The 17,087-nt window shown below is 37.0% G+C and overlaps 1 protein-coding gene across 12 annotated transcripts in view; it reads right to left on the reverse strand.

Moving 5' to 3' along the window:
* Positions 1-17,087, reverse strand: part of RBMS3 (RNA binding motif single stranded interacting protein 3) — a 697,193-nt gene that overhangs the window by 22,880 nt on the left and 657,226 nt on the right. For all 12 annotated transcript variants that reach the window (XM_090142518.1, XM_090142517.1, XM_090142519.1 and 9 more), the window contains one exon: positions 16,042-16,152. In XM_090142518.1, the coding sequence (XP_089998644.1) occupies positions 16,042-16,152 (111 nt within the window). The remainder of the gene's footprint in view (positions 1-16,041; positions 16,153-17,087) is intronic.

Below are 17,087 nucleotides of genomic sequence, written 5' to 3' on the forward strand. Positions count from 1 at the left end.
AAACTTATTTTGAGGTAAAAGTTATACAGAACCTCTTCAAGTTTGTCACTGTTTCATCCAAATGACAAAGAAAGAAAGGAGGGGGGGAGAGAAATACAAAAAAGTTTTTTAAAAAAGAAGAAAATGAAAACTGAAAGAAGGGAAAAAATGCCTGATCAGTCAAAATGCAGAGTTATCTCACTTTATCTTAAACCTTCTTGTTTTGTCATATAACTACTAATTCCCCCCTGAAGGTGCCTTGAAGAGGTCCCTTCAGAATATATATCATCTTTAAGAACTGCTTGTCTTTCACGCTATTTCCATGTACTATTTTTCCATTTCCTGGTACTGAGATGCTTAATTTTGTTGAGAAAATGTGATCAGCACAGCTGATGAGACACAAATGAAGCAATCACTTGATGCTTCAGCTCTGAATCTACTCTGTATAGCAACTGAAGTCGTAGGCAACCTGAGGTTTTTTGTTTTTTTAAGAAAAAGTAAACACCTTTTCACCGTAACACATAATTTAATATAGCTTTATCGGTGTGCTTAGTACTTATTTTCCCCAGAATCACATGAACAATGCTTGAAGGGGCCAATAAAACAGATGTGTCTCAGTGCTGGTAGAACAGCAGCATTCCAAAGTTGTTTCTTTAATCCCTTCAGTGTTGGCTTTCCAAAGGAGTCAGAGTCAACTCATATACATTCAAATTATATACAACTACCAATTTGTACAAATCTGTGCTTAAACAACCTTTTACTGTTCTGAATAACAGAACAGCACAAATGCCAGGGTAAGAATTTAAACAGTATGGCTTTTTTTTGTTTTGTTTTGTTTTCCTTTTTTTCTTTTTTTTTTTTTTTTTTTTGATCCCCTCCTGTTTTAGGGCTAATAAAGTCCAGGCCAAGTGAAAAACAATCTATTTCATTGGTAAAAAAACTCTTAATCAGTCTTGTCCTCACTCTTAGTGTACTGATTATGAATAGTTTCAAGGAGGGCTAAAAAATGTATAGCAGTAATCTCAGGTAAATGGCTGAAAGATGAGGTGGCTGTTATAGTTATTCTCATTGCTGTGTTCACAGAATATTCAAAAAAAAAAAAAAAAAAAAAAAGGAAAGGAAAACAAAGCACAACATAATCTCTCCAACTTCTTCCCCACCTCAAATTCTGATAGGAGATGGAATATGAGAAAGATAACCCTCACATAGAACCAACACTGGGGAAGACATTAATGTTCATATAAATGCCTCTATTTCCTTATTTCCTCTTCATAAAGTGCCTTTTATATGACTAAGGTGTCCAAACAGCACTTAAGGAGCAACAGCAAAATGCCTGACAGACAGGTGTGGTAAGTTATGGCTCAAAACATTTGCCTGCCAGACAGAAAGGGTGACTTCTTTTTATATTTTTTTTCTGAAAATCCTTTAAGGTAAACTCACTCCATGTCCGCTGGCATGCAGCCATTTTTCTATAAGCTCATATTACAATGCTGCATTTCTAATGGATTGGGTATGGTGCTTTTCCATTTTGCTAATGAGAAAAGCTAAAGGCCATTACTTGTGATTAAGATCCCGAGGGAAGAAATGTGATGTGTATATTACCAGGCCATACGTAAAGGAAGCATGTGGCATTTCTAATCAATCAGATGAAGGATAGACAGAAAAAGTCTTATCCTGTGACTGCAGAGGAAGAAGATATAGGGGGAAAGAAACTATAGAAAGTGTCTTTAAAAGGTGACTTACGGGAATCAGTTATAATGATATTAGTATGATCAATGACTACGACTACTATCTGGGAAGGATGTAATTACCAAAATGAAAACTTTCAAATGGGAAGCCTGATCAAGGGCAGAGGTACTGTCATATTTCTCGGAGTGCTGTCAGCTCCCACCCAGGCAATGCATTACCTTGTCCCTCACAAGCATAACAGCACTGCCCGGCTGAGCCTGGGGAGCACATTCAAGGACAGAAGGAGGGAGGGGGTCTCAAGCTGTGCACCCAGATCAAAAGAACAGTGAAGTCTTGTCCCAAAGGCAAATTCATGATAAGAAAAGGAAAGGCTGGGAAAAGGGAAAATGGAAAAAGAGCTCCATTATGACTGGCTTGATAGAAAGTTTTGCAGTCCTGCATGTTCGAATAAACATTTAAACTGAAAGGAAATATTACAGACCAGCAAGCTATTTGTTGTGGAGGGGATCAAACTAAAAAACATGCTAAGAGAGGAGCTCGTGCATCTACAGAAGGATACCCTGGAATATCTACAAAGATGTTTGAGTGTGCAATTTCCACATGTTTAATCTCAACTGCATACATTGTTTTCCCAAAATTTGACCTAGCTGAAATGCAAACTCTAGAGGGATTTTTCCACCATTTTTAAGTGGCTGAATACTTACAGCTTGAAGATGCTTCAAGACACATACTCCAAACGGCAAATGAAATGAATAGAGTTTGGAGACGAGCGTTCTATGAGAGGACAAGATCCTCTGACTGTGTCACAACACACAGTCAAAGCTGCAGACATAGTATTTATAATAAATTAATTTCATTTAATACTATGGATCATTGCTCAGTATTAAATCTGACAAAAGTTCTACCAAACTACATCCTCTCAAATGAAATGTGATGTGGCAGGTCAATGAAGCATTACTATCTACAGTGGCAAAACTGTTACAAGTAGTAAGGCCAATGGAGAGACAGTGTAATAAACTATCCCAAGAGAAAAAGTCAGTAACTCTGCTTCCTCTTTAATACAATAGTCACAAGAAATGTCTCCTACCCTTCCTTACATCAGGAGGCAACATTGAAAGACTGTCTTAAATGCCAGTGACAAGGCATGGAAAAAATAAGCGTCACAAATGAGAAAGCCCATCTATGGCTATTAAATTGAAATTAAACAATCTTTAGCTTTCCTTAATGGCATATATTAAAAAATAAAAAATGTTGGAGGCCCTAAGGAGTTATCAGTAAAATTCTCTGATCTGTTCTATTCACGTGAAAAGGAACAAGTGCTGCACCATGACACCTCAGCCCATATAGGCAAGTAAGCAGGACCAGTGAGAACGGCCTGCCTTCTTCCACAATCCACAGCCCATTTGCAGAACTGTTCTTCCCAGAAGCAGCTTGTAGCATCTATTTCTAAGCTAAGTTGTCCTTTCTGGTTTGGCAAAATAAACTGACAGAAAGCCCAAAGCTTCATTTTGCATTGGCTCTCATGGATCTGCAAAATGTTCCCTTTCTTTCTTCTTTTACACTATAAATAAATAAATAAATAAAATACTGTGCAAATAGCTGCAATGGAGAAAGTCCTAACTGCATGGCAGATTTTTTTTTTCAATAATATGACAAAGATGACAAAGTGCCCATTTTTCCATCAAATAAATTTATACCACCACCTTTAAAATTGTAGGACTTTGCATGATTTACCTTACAAAAAAGGATCAATGCTGACATATAAGTGCTACACTGAGCTCCCAAGCCTCAATTTAAAATACACATTAGCATTGTTAACATTTAAAAAATGCAAAATTGGCTATTCATGAAACTGTAGCAAGGCATTTGCAGATTCCTCTCACTTAGTGGCTGATTTCAGGGGCAATGAATTTAATCTCATGATGAGATGGGGGTAGAGGGGATGTATCCAGTCTGTCCAGCAGTAATATCCCCCAATAGCCTCAAAGGAATTGTCATTTTGAACCAAAGCAGCATCTGCTTAACTGTTATCCTAGCCTCAGGACTGGAACTTTTTGCTTGTTGTGATGGATCGTGAGAAAGACTACACAGAGCATGAAGATGAAAACAGAGCAAGATTAAAGCCATAAAACACAACCACCAATACTCAGCTGTCCATACTGTGACAGAACTCAAGGAAATAAAAATGCCAAAATATATCCGACATCCATGATGCACTTTGGCACACGAATTTGGAACACTGACTTGACAGCAAGCCTTCAGTTTATGATCTTTTTCATTATTATTATAGAGGATTTGCTGATACTCTGAGTTAACGACTCAAAACTCAAACGAGATTATTAGTCAAGAAGCAACGAGTCCCAATGCTAGAGACATTGAAGAGGTGAGAAGTAAAACCAAATTTAACCCAAACTGGCAGAATGTATTCTTTTCATACAAGAAAAAAGGCAGCAGTTAGTTCAGTTGCAATAACCAGAACAGCTTACTGCTCATTGCAAGCACAGCCTGGGCTTGCCTCGAATGTCCCGCCTGCACCAGCAGCACTGCTGAGCCATCCAAGAAACGTTTGGCTGAAGTCCCTCCAGTGTGTGCAGATGGAGTTAAAGCGTTTCCACAGAAACTCCACAGCTACATAGGCTGAACTGGTTACAAAGGCAGTGCTTCGAATTAACAGCAAGTGTTGCAATTTCTTAATTTGCAATGGGCCTAACTGTCTGCGAGAACCTCTGTGGAATAATCACAGTCCAGAGGCACTAATTCTTTACACTTCTGTGCCAGACTTGTAACTGCAATCATCTATTTCCATTCCTTGGAACACACATCCAAAAATGTGTGCAATAATATAAAAATCCTAATATTAAAAATAAACGCAGGACAATGTCGTGATGCCTAAGCCATATTTTTCTCTTTTGAAACATCTGAAAATACAGTGCTGATCACAACGCTTGTATGAAAATTAATGAAAAGAAAAAGTGGATTAATAAGTCTGAAATGTATCATTCTTTTCTTTGCCTTCTGCTTCAGGTTAATTACTTAACGCTATTCCATCGATCATTTTTGATTTCCAACTCTTTAACATTCAGTTTGAAACAAAGGATACAAATTTCAGGAAGGTCAGTGGTCTTCTGCTCTAAATAGTTCAGGCAGAAGCTATATAAACAAAATAAGGAAATCTCCTTGTTCAACTCACACCACACACTGAATGGAATGTGTTCCTATTAACTGTTATTTCTCCATGTCCTGTAATAAAGTGAGGAAACTTAAAGTTGTGACCAATTGTGCTATTTACTAATCATTAATAAACTTCACAAATGTGTCATGTGATGAATCTTCTGGACAGTGTAAATGAAAAAACAAAACAAAACAAAAAGTATTTTTATACCAAAGGAGAAAACCTCAATTAAAATAAAAGAAATTATTGCCAACTTGGCAGTGAAGCCATTTTGTACCAAAAACATAAGTTTTTTTGAGGAAAAATGTGCTGTCTTCACAAGAAATCAGCCTTACTAATAGCTAGTTAGGAACAACTGCTCATTAAAAGCAGAGCAGCAAAATAGCTTTTGCTATAAAATTACACTTGGTTGGTAAAATTCTGAGCACCAATTTGTATTCTGGGTCTAGATCAGGTGATAACATGTGTGGGAGTGCCATCATAGCCAACAACTCAATTTACCTCATTATTATACTTTTGTCACTCTGATTAGCACTGTCAAAAACGATCATGGACGTAAGAGCAAATTCACTCATTTTTCAGTCCAGTGCAGGTGTTCAGGTGGGAAGGGTTGGTAGCAGAGCAGAATCATGGAAAAAAAAAAGAGGAAAACACAGGAACAGTTTGGCCCTTATTGGCTGAAAAAGTATTGGTTGAAAAATCAATTGGGAAATTGCAACCTTTCTGGTCTACACCACAAACCCTGTGCACAGTGTTGGTTGGGAGGCAAGAAGACATAAACAGGATGAAATTTTTGCATCACTGAAATCAGTTTACATCTCAGAAGTATTATACTGATTTGAGGGAAATCCTCAAGAGAAACACGTTCAGAATAGGGAAACAGGGAATTGAGACTGGTTGGTGTGTAATAATTTGGGCATTTAGCTAATAAGCTTTTAGGAAGCTGACCACTGCTATATTAAATTTGATAAAAATAAGAAAGCAAAATTGAGCGTGCATGGGCATGCCTACAACATTCAAAAGCCATAACAAATCCCAAAGGACAGAGTGGTCCTACTTGGGACTGGAAAAGAATTGTGCCTCTTTGAGATACAATTACTCCCTGGACTCATCCCAGCATGGTGCAGCTCTCATCTGCCACACAGCAGAAATCTGCCATGCTCAACAGTTCATTTACCTTGCTAGAAAAACAACTCAATTCAGCAAACTCCCAAATTCACTCAATGCAGCTGCTCTCAAACCCCTTGTTACAGTTTAATGAAATGTGCTGACTGAGCTGTTTCATAGTAAATATTAGTTATAGCAGAACTCACCTCCCAAATTGAGTCTTTTAGGAGCAAGAGGATTCTGCATTGCCGTAGCACTGACACAGAATCACCCATAACTCACAAATAATAAAATACCATCTGAGGGCATAGAGGTTATTGCCATCAGCAGCTCCCTATAGAATTGTAAATCATTTGAACAAAGCTTACCCTTCTTTGAGAACTTCAGGCTATATACACAGGACACCAGTGTCTTACACAGGTACAGTGAAGACTGCACCCTCAGCTACTTCGTTTAACCTTGCTTCACAAATGAGTGAACCCTGAACAGGTTGCTCTTACCAGCCGAAAATAAGAAAAGTTCCCTCAAAACACTGGCAATTTGTCTTAGAGGAAGTTTAAGCCTTTGGGCGATCAGCTTGCCAACCATCTGATAAGTCAAGTGGATTAACTGTGAAATACACGGTGCACTGAAGTTCAGTGGGAGTACACTGAAGGAAAAGCCAATAAAATTCAATGGAATATTATTTTTGCGAGCATTTGCAGATCCAGACCTTTGCCCAATATGTAAGTTATGTTATTTTTGTTGCTGTCAGTACATTTTTAAAAAACACTGAACATCATTCAAATTAAATTCACTTTCAGCCCCATTGTATATGCTTTCATTAATGTGGCATTGTGTCACCTTCAGAAATGCTGCAGCACTTAAAATCTAATGTTTCCATCCAGTCTTTGTGCTCCTGGAAGTGAAACTTTCCATATAAAAAAAATCCTGGGAATGTAATTCAAAGGTCGCTGCTCAAAGCAGAAACACCTTGCTTTACAAAATATAGCCACTCTACTGAATGAAAAAAAAAACAATTAAAAGCAAGCAGTACTAATCTACATACGCTGAAATAAACCAATTGTAACTCTTGATCCCAATATTTTTTTTTATTAATTGAATACTGTGAATAGTCAACTTGCAGAGTATGTTACTTCTCCACTGTGTGAACTTGAGGTATCGAAAATAAAGTGTTATTTTGATTCACATCTCATCTGAGTCTTATTATATCATGCTCAGTAAACATTTTCTAAAGTTTTCATAATTTCCTGATTTCTCCACAATTAAATGAATAGAAAATAAGAATTAATTATTTTTATTACTTGTTTTGAATTGAATTAACAATGTTTCTTAGCTTAGAGATGAAAACAGGCTGTTTTGTGTCAATGCCAGAAAATCGCACTTGGAGGTGTATGGCCCAAATGAATTCTGGATGTTCCAGTTAACAACCATTCCCAATTCATTTCAAATGCTAGCCAAGCTCTAGATATATCACAGATTTCTGCAAGACATTTATACTTCCCCTATTTTGCCCTTCATTTACCTATATTCTGTTGTATGCAACTGCTGTTGCCTATCACCTTCATGCTCTCTTCTTCTGCCTAGAGTTTACAAACTCTGTAACTGAAGTTGCTCACCTTTAACAAAGCTGATACTATATAAAGGACTTCAATAGTGCTAAGCAGACACTAGTCACTCTTCTGCATAATTTGTCTGTTTTTCTTTCCTGCTGAAGACACAACTTCTTTAAGAATTCAGAACTTGTTGCTGTGCTTACGGCTCAGTTATCAGGCACCTGCAGTTTACAGAGACACAACCACAGAATTGCTTCCCAATGCTTGGCAGAGCAGTACTGTGGACACACCAGCTCTAGAAGACACTCCTTGCCTTTCACAAATCACAGTTTGGCAAGACAAACCTCACCTCCCTACAATCTCAAACTTGCCTTGGATTATGGAGGCCTCGCAGAGTTTTTTTTGAATCACTGATAAATTGGATTTCTTACTTTTCTAGAAGGCCATATTCATCATTTCTATCATCTGAGTCTACTTTCAATACAGGCAGGAAAATAAAACCAAGTTTCATTCAAATAAAGCAAAGAGTTATGTATTTGCTTACAAAATAGAAAACACATTTACAACAGAGAAACACATCAAGAAAACACAGATGACAGACCTGGCTTTCAGAGTAATTTTGTTTCCTAATTTTTGTTGGATTTGTCAGTTATGGTTCTGGTAGGATATTACAAACCTAGAATTATTTCAGGCTCTTAACCTTTTATTTGTTCCTTTTTTCGCCTTCTTTGTTAGTTAAAATCTTATCCAATTTAAAACCAAATCAAGTTGAATTAAACCAAGCTTCTCCCCCCCAAACCAAAAACTCCCACGTTATCTGTGGCATCAACACAATTTCACATGAATGTGCATGCTTTGTACACTTTTCTTTCCTCTTCACATTCAAAGCACTTAGGAAATGGTCTACTAAAAGCTAACAAAATTTTGAGATGACATATGGACAAGTTCTGGGAGTAGGACTAAAAGTGAATCTCTTGGGGATATGCTGCAGACCACTCTCTATAATACTACGTTTTATGCCTTTCACTTTCTCTTCATTATGGCAGAATAAAAACGTTCACTTTACAAACAGTGCATTGCTATCATATGTATATAACAAACTGATTTAGAAAAGGTGGTTTTGAGGTACATATTCCTTGTTTTCACAAGTTCTAGAAATCACAGACTAGAACTGCAACTGCCATATATAAGAAAATACTGCTGAAACCAGACTCTAAATATTCTAGTTATGGATCAAAGTCAAGCTTCAAAATACTCATCATTTTTAAGAACTCCGTTTGTCAGATGAAGAAGATGAAGTTACATTAGCTATAGCCCCTTTGGATGATGCTTTTTGATTTGCTGTTTCATTATTCTTGCTCTGTTTTAGTTTTTTTTTTCACTACAGTCAGGAATTCCTTCTCCAAGAGGGAATGTGGGCTAATGCTGCTTTGAGTCGGTAGCTGACACCTCACAGACAGGCGTGATGTTCTCAGCAAAAGCATTTGTTCATTTCTGGAAGTCTTATGCGAAGGTAAACCTTAACACAAAACAAAGCCTACTAATATGCTGGGCTCATATGAAGGAAAGCTTGAACAGAAAATAGAATTCCCTCAGTGTTTATTCTGCTTTTAGTTTCTCTTCTCTGGCACACTTGCACATAAAGGCAAGCGGTAAGCCACTACTGACATACTGGAAAATAAAGCTGAGATGAGAAGAGTAGGAGAAATGCCAGTGAAAAAAGATAAAATTTGTATACTGAAAAATGCCATCGAGTTTATTCCAACTGTGGTCAAAGATTGATTGTGAAATTCATGCGGAGACAACCATTTAGAAAGATCCTCATCTATATGAGGACTGATCAGCCCAGTTCTCACAATAGTCAATGGGACTTGAAGATGGTCCAAAGGGTAAAAGAACACATCCTCTTTGTTCTATAGGCCTATTTGGCCCATACTGTCAAATTAAGTTCTACGCTGCTGTTTGACCTCAAAATGTTTTCTTATAGAGAGACTGAATCTATTTTTAAGACTGATTGATAATCTATTTGTCTTAATACTATTTAGTGGCAATAAAGTCCACAAACTGATTAAATGCTTCATCAAAAAGTTATTTGTACCTTGATGACTGCTTGAAATTTGGTGCTTTTGAGTTGCACAGAGCAACCTTTTTATTTCAAGATACACATCAGGCAAATTGAAGCTGCCTTTCAGGAGGCTCTTTGGTAAGGAGAGTGCAGGAGGAGTTTTCTATAAAAATCTGGATAATGCTTATGCTATTTTCTCTTTTCCAATGATTCCTTCTTAAAAGGATCTCCTGCCCCCAGAAGATTAATCACTTGTACTTTACCTGGGCCTTCACTGAATAAATGGACATGAGGATGATCTTCTCACTTTCTATTTGAACTACACTAATTTAATTTGTAATTGGTTCAGTCCTACATTTTCCACAAAACAGTAACTGAAACAGTCAGTCAATAGGTAAAACAAAAGAGCTCCAAGATTAACACCTGATAATGTGAAAGGCACAAGGTTGCAAAGAAACTTTCCTCCTGTAGCTCTCTAGGGACCCTGAGACAGACAGAATAACAGACATTGTATTTTTCTGTAATAAGGCTCTAAATAATGGGAGAATGTGATGATGTTTCTGTTCCACATAGCTGTAGTATGTGCAAATAGAACTGCTGATTTAAAAAAATAAACAAATAAAAGCACACAACCCTATCTAACAAAGCAGTTATTCTGTTGAGGCCTTTAGGTGACATTTCAAACCACTAGTGACCATGGAGTATCCAAAGGAAATAGAAGATAAAAAGCTTATAACAACCTTGTTGTTCCATAGAAGGGTTCTGTAGATACCATCAAGCTCTACTGGCAACAAAAAGAGCTAACAAAGTGAAAGATAAGACTGATGTACCAGCGTAACAAGCCTGTTATTCCATGGAGAGATACTCCTTCAGGTTATACTCTAGATCAGGAAAGATGAGCTAGGATGGTTTGCAGTTTCAGCAGAATCCCATGTTGTGTCAGTACAGTTCTTCTACCTGACTGCATTTTTAATACAGAGGTATACAGAACAATTAAGCAATTTTTGATGCTGATGTTTCTTTAAAAGCTCAATGGAGAGTTTAGTTTATAAGTTGCTTATTATGTTTCTAAATTAGAAATTTAAAACTGAGTGAACTGTCTGCAAGCGTGAAGAACAATTAAACAGCATGGTTGAGACAGCAGTTTTAGTAAAAACCATGGCTTCTACCCATCCTTCCATTTGTGTGGGCCTCAAAGGTTTAAGATAAAACATGACTACACTGAGACAGTTTCAAAACACAGAGAAAAAAGCTGTGAAGGACGACTAATAAAGGCTGTTTCAATATGATGAAGGAAACTGGAACTCAGGAGGTACCTGAAATGGATGCTAACAGCAGGAAGGAGGGAGAAACCCAGACTGGGAAAGTACAGAAAACTTCCTTCAGGAATGCACAGCAAAGGAGAAAGAATATAGCAAATCTTCTTTCTACTGAAACCTGTAGGTTACTGCTGCTGAAGGGCAAACTTATAAGTGCTGCAGTAAAAAGGAGCCAAGCAAGAGAGAGACTGAGAGCAGTGATCAAACTGCTCAGCTTTTATATTTCTAAAGGTTTTTGTATTATACCCATTCAGCCCATCAATCACAACTTTATTAAACCACAGAACAGATGTCAGATCAATGGCTGTATCGGAAACACTTTGATTGACAGGTCAATGATGGAACAATTCCAGCCTCCATACATTATTAAACACGTACTAATGCTGCTCTTTCAAAGCCACCCATACTGACTCTCTTTTCTCTGTATAGTACCTTTTTCAATAGTAGACCTAATTGTAGATGAATATTACATAGGAAAAGCAAGACTTACAGTAATAAATAATAATAAACTAGTAAACAAAAGAAAGATTTCAAGGTTAAAACAGGTTGCATTATGCCCCTGGGCATTAAATTTTCATTTTTGTACAATTTCAGGAGCTTTGTTGGATTGTCAGCTTTAATCAGAATATTCGGTTATTGCCTTTTTGTTGTAATCATGACATAATTTAAGTTTAGCTATTCCTTACATATTTGCCCACAGCCAGTCCACCAGTACAAATCTGCTCTTTTTGAGTGAAGAGCTGTACATGAAAAATGCATATAAATAAGGCAGAAATTGCCCCTCTGCCAGTTTCAGTGCTTAACTCCAGATTTCAAACAGATTTCAATAGGTGATCAGAGCAGTATGCAAACTGTATTCCACTGGCAGAAATTAATCTGATTTTCATAATGGTAGAAAAGTATTATGTTCTTGGTGGATGAAGCATAAAGCACAGTAACTGGGAGATTCTGTATGAAAGTCTCTCATGGCATGTGAAAAGGGAGTGGAATTGCCATGAACTGCAGTCCATTAGCTCTCATCTGACCTATACCATTCTTTGGGCTAGTATACCAGTTGCAAATGTGTGATTTTTGTAGCATGGCAGTGAGATCAGGTAGAGATGATCTGCAGTTTTTCACTTGTTCTGACATCTTGATAGCTGAATGCATCCCCCTGATTGTGCTCAGTATAGGAGCAAGATCTGATTTTACATCGACAGTTCAATAACAGATAAAAATAGATGGGACAAAAATGTTAAAACAGATAATAAAATAAATTCGTAACCTTGGAGTTTTAGAGAGGGAAAAAAAGCTTTATATTCCTCTTCATGGCAAGTGGTTTCCTAACAAAATTACTTGTGAGTTTTGGGGCCAGTGAAAGAAGCTTCCCATAGCACAGGTCTATGAGTGAGGCTGTAGGAAAACTATTCTGTTTTAGTAGATGAAATGATTGTTCTCTGCTTTAAGCTACCAGCTTCATCAGCATTTAGAAATACCCACTGTGGTTGATGTCTAAATAATCAAGTGAAGGAGGAACGGAGGTGACCATCCCTGGATTCCTCTGGAGCTTTAGCATAGGATTCAGGACTCAGATCAAAACTGGAATCCAGTTTTTGTGTCAAGGTTGGAAGTGACAGAAGCCATTCTTACTCAGGTAACTCTCCTAGCCAAAGGGATAAAGAGTGCTCCTCTGTGAAGGACTTCTGCTCTGGAATGGCTCCAACTGGACTTTAATCCTTCAGAGAGCATCAAAGGCCAGAATAATTCCCAGAAAGTATGAGACATGTAAAGGCCTTTACACTATTTCTCTAGCTTACTCATCAGAGCAGATTTTCTGTTGAAACAGTTTTTTAGAAACCCAGCATTCATCCTGAACCAGACAAGTTTGGAATTTGGGTCACTTAAGCGACCATGGAGGTTTGCTGCAAAATATATGTTAAAGCAAACACTGAGCAAAACTGTTTGTGACTTTAGGGCTTGTTTGTTGGAAAAAATCTGGATTGTTTCTTGAAAGATAGCTGGTGAGGCTTTATGGTGCTCCGTAGAACACTTTTAAAGGATAAAATTCAAAAATATGTTCATAACAGAAATGTACAGTTTACATCTAATGTCTTCTTAAAACACAGTCCTGCTGAGGTACTCACAGTGGATTTTTTTGGGCTTGGCTCAATTTTTCATGGCTCTGTGCTCTCACTGTTCCTCTTTCTGGACTGAAATTCAGACTTCAGAATAAATAAAGTGAAAATATCTCTAAATAAATCATAGCTCTAAATAGGTTGTCCATTTTGTGCAATTTTTTTTTTAAATTATTATTATTTTTTGACTGGGCCATGTTAATAAGACAATTTCAAGTCAGGATGAATACATTCAACAAAACTGCCATTGGTAGCCCAAATCCTCAAGTTATCCTTTTAATTCCCGCTGACAGGAATTCCTGAAGAGCTTCATGATTATGTTGCTCGCATAAGAACTGTAAATGAACACGGTGCTGTTGGTGTTTATATCAAAGAGAAATCTTCTATGCAATAAAATGGGATGTCATTTGCAATTTATGAAAAACCCATGGATATTTTAACACCAATCAATCATTTACTCTTTCTTGAAGTTTTCCATAAAAGAGTTAGGAGTTTTAAAGATACTAAACATAAAACGATATGGTATACTTTCACATGCATTTCAAGAAGTTACAAGGGAATGCTGTGGCCTTGAAAGACAGGACTGTGTAAAGAGCTAGGAACAGGAAAGAAAGATTTTATTTATGTTTAGTTGCAGCACAATAGCTCTAGGATCTTTTTATCAACCACTAAACTACCTGTGTTTTTCAGAGTCCTTCTCTTCTCTTTCCAAATAAGAAACATCAACATTTGCAATGGATTTGTTACTATGAGTATAGTGACAGTGCTTTCAAGTCTGAAGGGAACGTTAGCTTGGAATTCTCTAGTTTGCATTAAGAGTGTGAGAAAACAAGATCAGGAGCCTTAATGCCTATAAGAGTCATGGAAATGAAAATGACAAACAGAAAGAAAAATTCATAGCATCTGCCCAGCAGCACTATTGAAATTTGTTTTCCATTTCCTTACCAGAGTAATTACACGTGTAGAAATTCTCACTAGTCATAGTATTTCCTACAATTTCATCTGTTCATAGGGGAAAAATGTTGATAATAACTTTTAGATGCAACTGTCACCTCTTTTGACTACTGAGTATTTTGAATAATAAGACTGAACAATAATCCATCATATTCAAGATTTCTCAGAAATAAATACAGAAGTTCCAGATCTCAACAGAGTTTTTTAAAATAGAGTGAAAACATACTAGAGTTAGAATTTAATTCCAACAGATAAGAAAGAGGAAGAAAGGGAGAGGGAGCAAGGGAAGAACTGGAAGGAAAATGGATGATAAAACTACAGTGAGGTAAACATCTCTGTTAGGATGTAACTTTATTCAGTACCTTATTCAATTAAAAAGAAAAAATAAACCAAAAACATGAAAACTTGGAAAACTATTCCTATAGATTAGCATCAGGTAGAATAGAACAGAATATGATAGGGGATAGGATAGGACTTTCAAAGACCATCTAATCCAACTGCCTGACCTCTTCAAGGCTAAGCATACTATTGAGAGCATTGTCCAAATGCCTCTTAGCACATACAGGGATGGTTCATCTATAGGAAAACCATTCCAGTCTCTGACAACCCTCATGGTAAAGAAATTTTTTCTAACGTTCAATGTAAGCCTCTGCTGATGAAGCTTTGTGCTGTTCCTGCATGCTTTGTTCACAGGTAGCAGAGTTCTGCACCTCCTTCTGCTTTTCCTCCTCAGGGAGCTGCAGAGAGCAGTGAGGTTGCCCCTCAGCCTCCTCTGTACCAGGCTAGGCAACTCAAGTGTCCTCAGCCTCACCCCACAGAACATACCTTCCAGCACAGCTACCAGCTTAGTTTCTTGTCTGTATACTCTCAGTGACCTTAATGTTCTTTTTATAGAGTGGAGCCCAGAACTGCATGTAATATTCAAGGACAGGCCACATCAATGCTACATATAGAAAGAGAGTAATTTCTTTTTGCTGACTGGCAATGCTGTCACCCCACAATGTGGGTTGTCCTCTTTGCTGCCCAACACACATATTTGCTGGGGGTGCCTTCAAACTCCTGCATCCAGATCTATGATTAAAATGTTGAAAAGGACTGGTCCTTGAAGTGAGCCACAGGGAACACCACTACTGTCTGCCAGCCAGATGTAGCCCCATTCAGCCCTTCACTTCAGCCCTTTAAGAAGTACTGCATTGAAACAGAAGAAACAATTCTGAAGTACGCAATAGATCCTTCACGTAGTTGTAACATACAGAATGTGCTTAAAGACATATAATGTTTATGCCTGTATTTTTGTAAAAAAAAATAATATATATATATATATTATAAATATATATTTATTTAAATATATATATATACATATATGTATGCAGTGCACACATTCACATAGCAAATCACCATAGGCTGTGAGTAGACTGTTGGTATTACTAAAATACTTCAGCAAACTTTCAGTACTAATAATTTTTATTAGGACCATTTTTTGCTTTTCTTTCACTTTGGGGGAGTTCACTGAATCTGACTTACACAGCTTAAAGAGAAAATAACCATTGAAATATGTATGTTTAAATATAATTTACTGGAAACATAGCTGACCTTGACCCAAAATCACATTTCAGAGCCTGAAGCAAACTATGCATTGCTGTCTGCTATGGGTTAAAAGTGAGTGCTGGATCCTATCACAAAGCCAGAACTTCCATTTTCCAGCTATATAAAATCTTCTAGATGTGCAAGCAAACAGTTTTGCATTAAATAACAAATTGTTAGAGGAGGACTTTCATATTCACGTAAGAATTAATATAGATGACTTCTGCTAAGTAGAGAAAGCTTTGCTGACCTACTCTTTTATTACTTGTACTACTTTGTCCATTCTGTTCCGTATGACTGTGACTGCATAGTGGCTGTAGAACAGTATCTGTAGACATGTGTTACAGTGAGGTAGCAGTATGAGATATTGTTTTTGCACAGCAGTATTAAACTGCTAAAAGTTAAAGTACTGAAAAATCAGGAATAAGAAAACATCTCAGGAGATTAGTAATCAATAATCATTTTGCAAACAGAAAGGAAATAGCATAAGCTATGATCTTACCGTTCCTGTTGTGCCCAAGGAAAGGTGGTTCATCTGTTGGGTCAGTGGGCCCATCATGCTTGCTGGCTGCATTGACATAGTGTGGTCCATTGTTGGTGTTATCACAGCACCCTAAAAATACATATTATTTACACTTCAGCTTTTCCCTTTAAAAACAAAAAAAAACCAAACCAAACCAAAACAAAAAAAAACAACCCACATTCTCTTATATGTGAACCTGGATGAGAACTTGACATGAATCTTAAAAGAGACTAATATATCTGTCAGAGGAAACATGTTTTGTTTCTATTGACAGCCAAGCTACATACATATATTATTTGCACTACTAATGAGGCCATTTTATGTCAGTTCCAATTACGTGTCATTTTTTACTTCATTACTTCTGACAAAAAAATGCATATGTTCTTTCCATGATGAATGCTACTGTACATTGCAAAATGCCTGTCATTTATATATTTCCATATCCTATTCAGAACAATCTTACAGACAGAATACATATGTCCCCAATTTTCTCTGACTTCTAAAACCTCCAGTCTCTGAGATCTTCAACCTATTATGGTAATTGTCTTGGATTTTCCAGTCTCAATTAAGAACTCTTACTCATAACATTTCATAGCTGATTAAGTAAGACTAGCTATTGACAGCGAGTGTGGCAGTGACACCCATTTAAAACACACATGCATCATTGAAAAGCATTTTTCTTCTCTGCATGAAAAACAAATACATTAATAACAAACAGCACATATACTAAAGCCAGAATAAGACTTTAAACAAAAATGAAACAAAAGACATGCCAGAGCTTTGGAGAGTCTCTGTCATTTGTATTCCTCATTTTTTGCTCTCCTTCTCATACTGGTGAACTCATGCGTTATTAAAGAGTTGATACTCTTCTGTTCAATGCTATAGAATGCTATTTCCTGGATTAGTTAGAAAAAGTCCGTCAGAAACAGTCATTTGCACTTTCTTCTCCAGACAGAGAAATACAGAGGTATTTTCAGCTATTTCTTTACATCTGGTAAAATGTATGGAAAAAGGTGAATTAATCT

The sequence above is a fragment of the Phasianus colchicus genome, chromosome 6, assembly GCF_987193195.1.
Source record: "Phasianus colchicus chromosome 6, bPhaCol1.hap1.1, whole genome shotgun sequence".
Taxonomy (NCBI): domain Eukaryota; kingdom Metazoa; phylum Chordata; class Aves; order Galliformes; family Phasianidae; genus Phasianus; species Phasianus colchicus.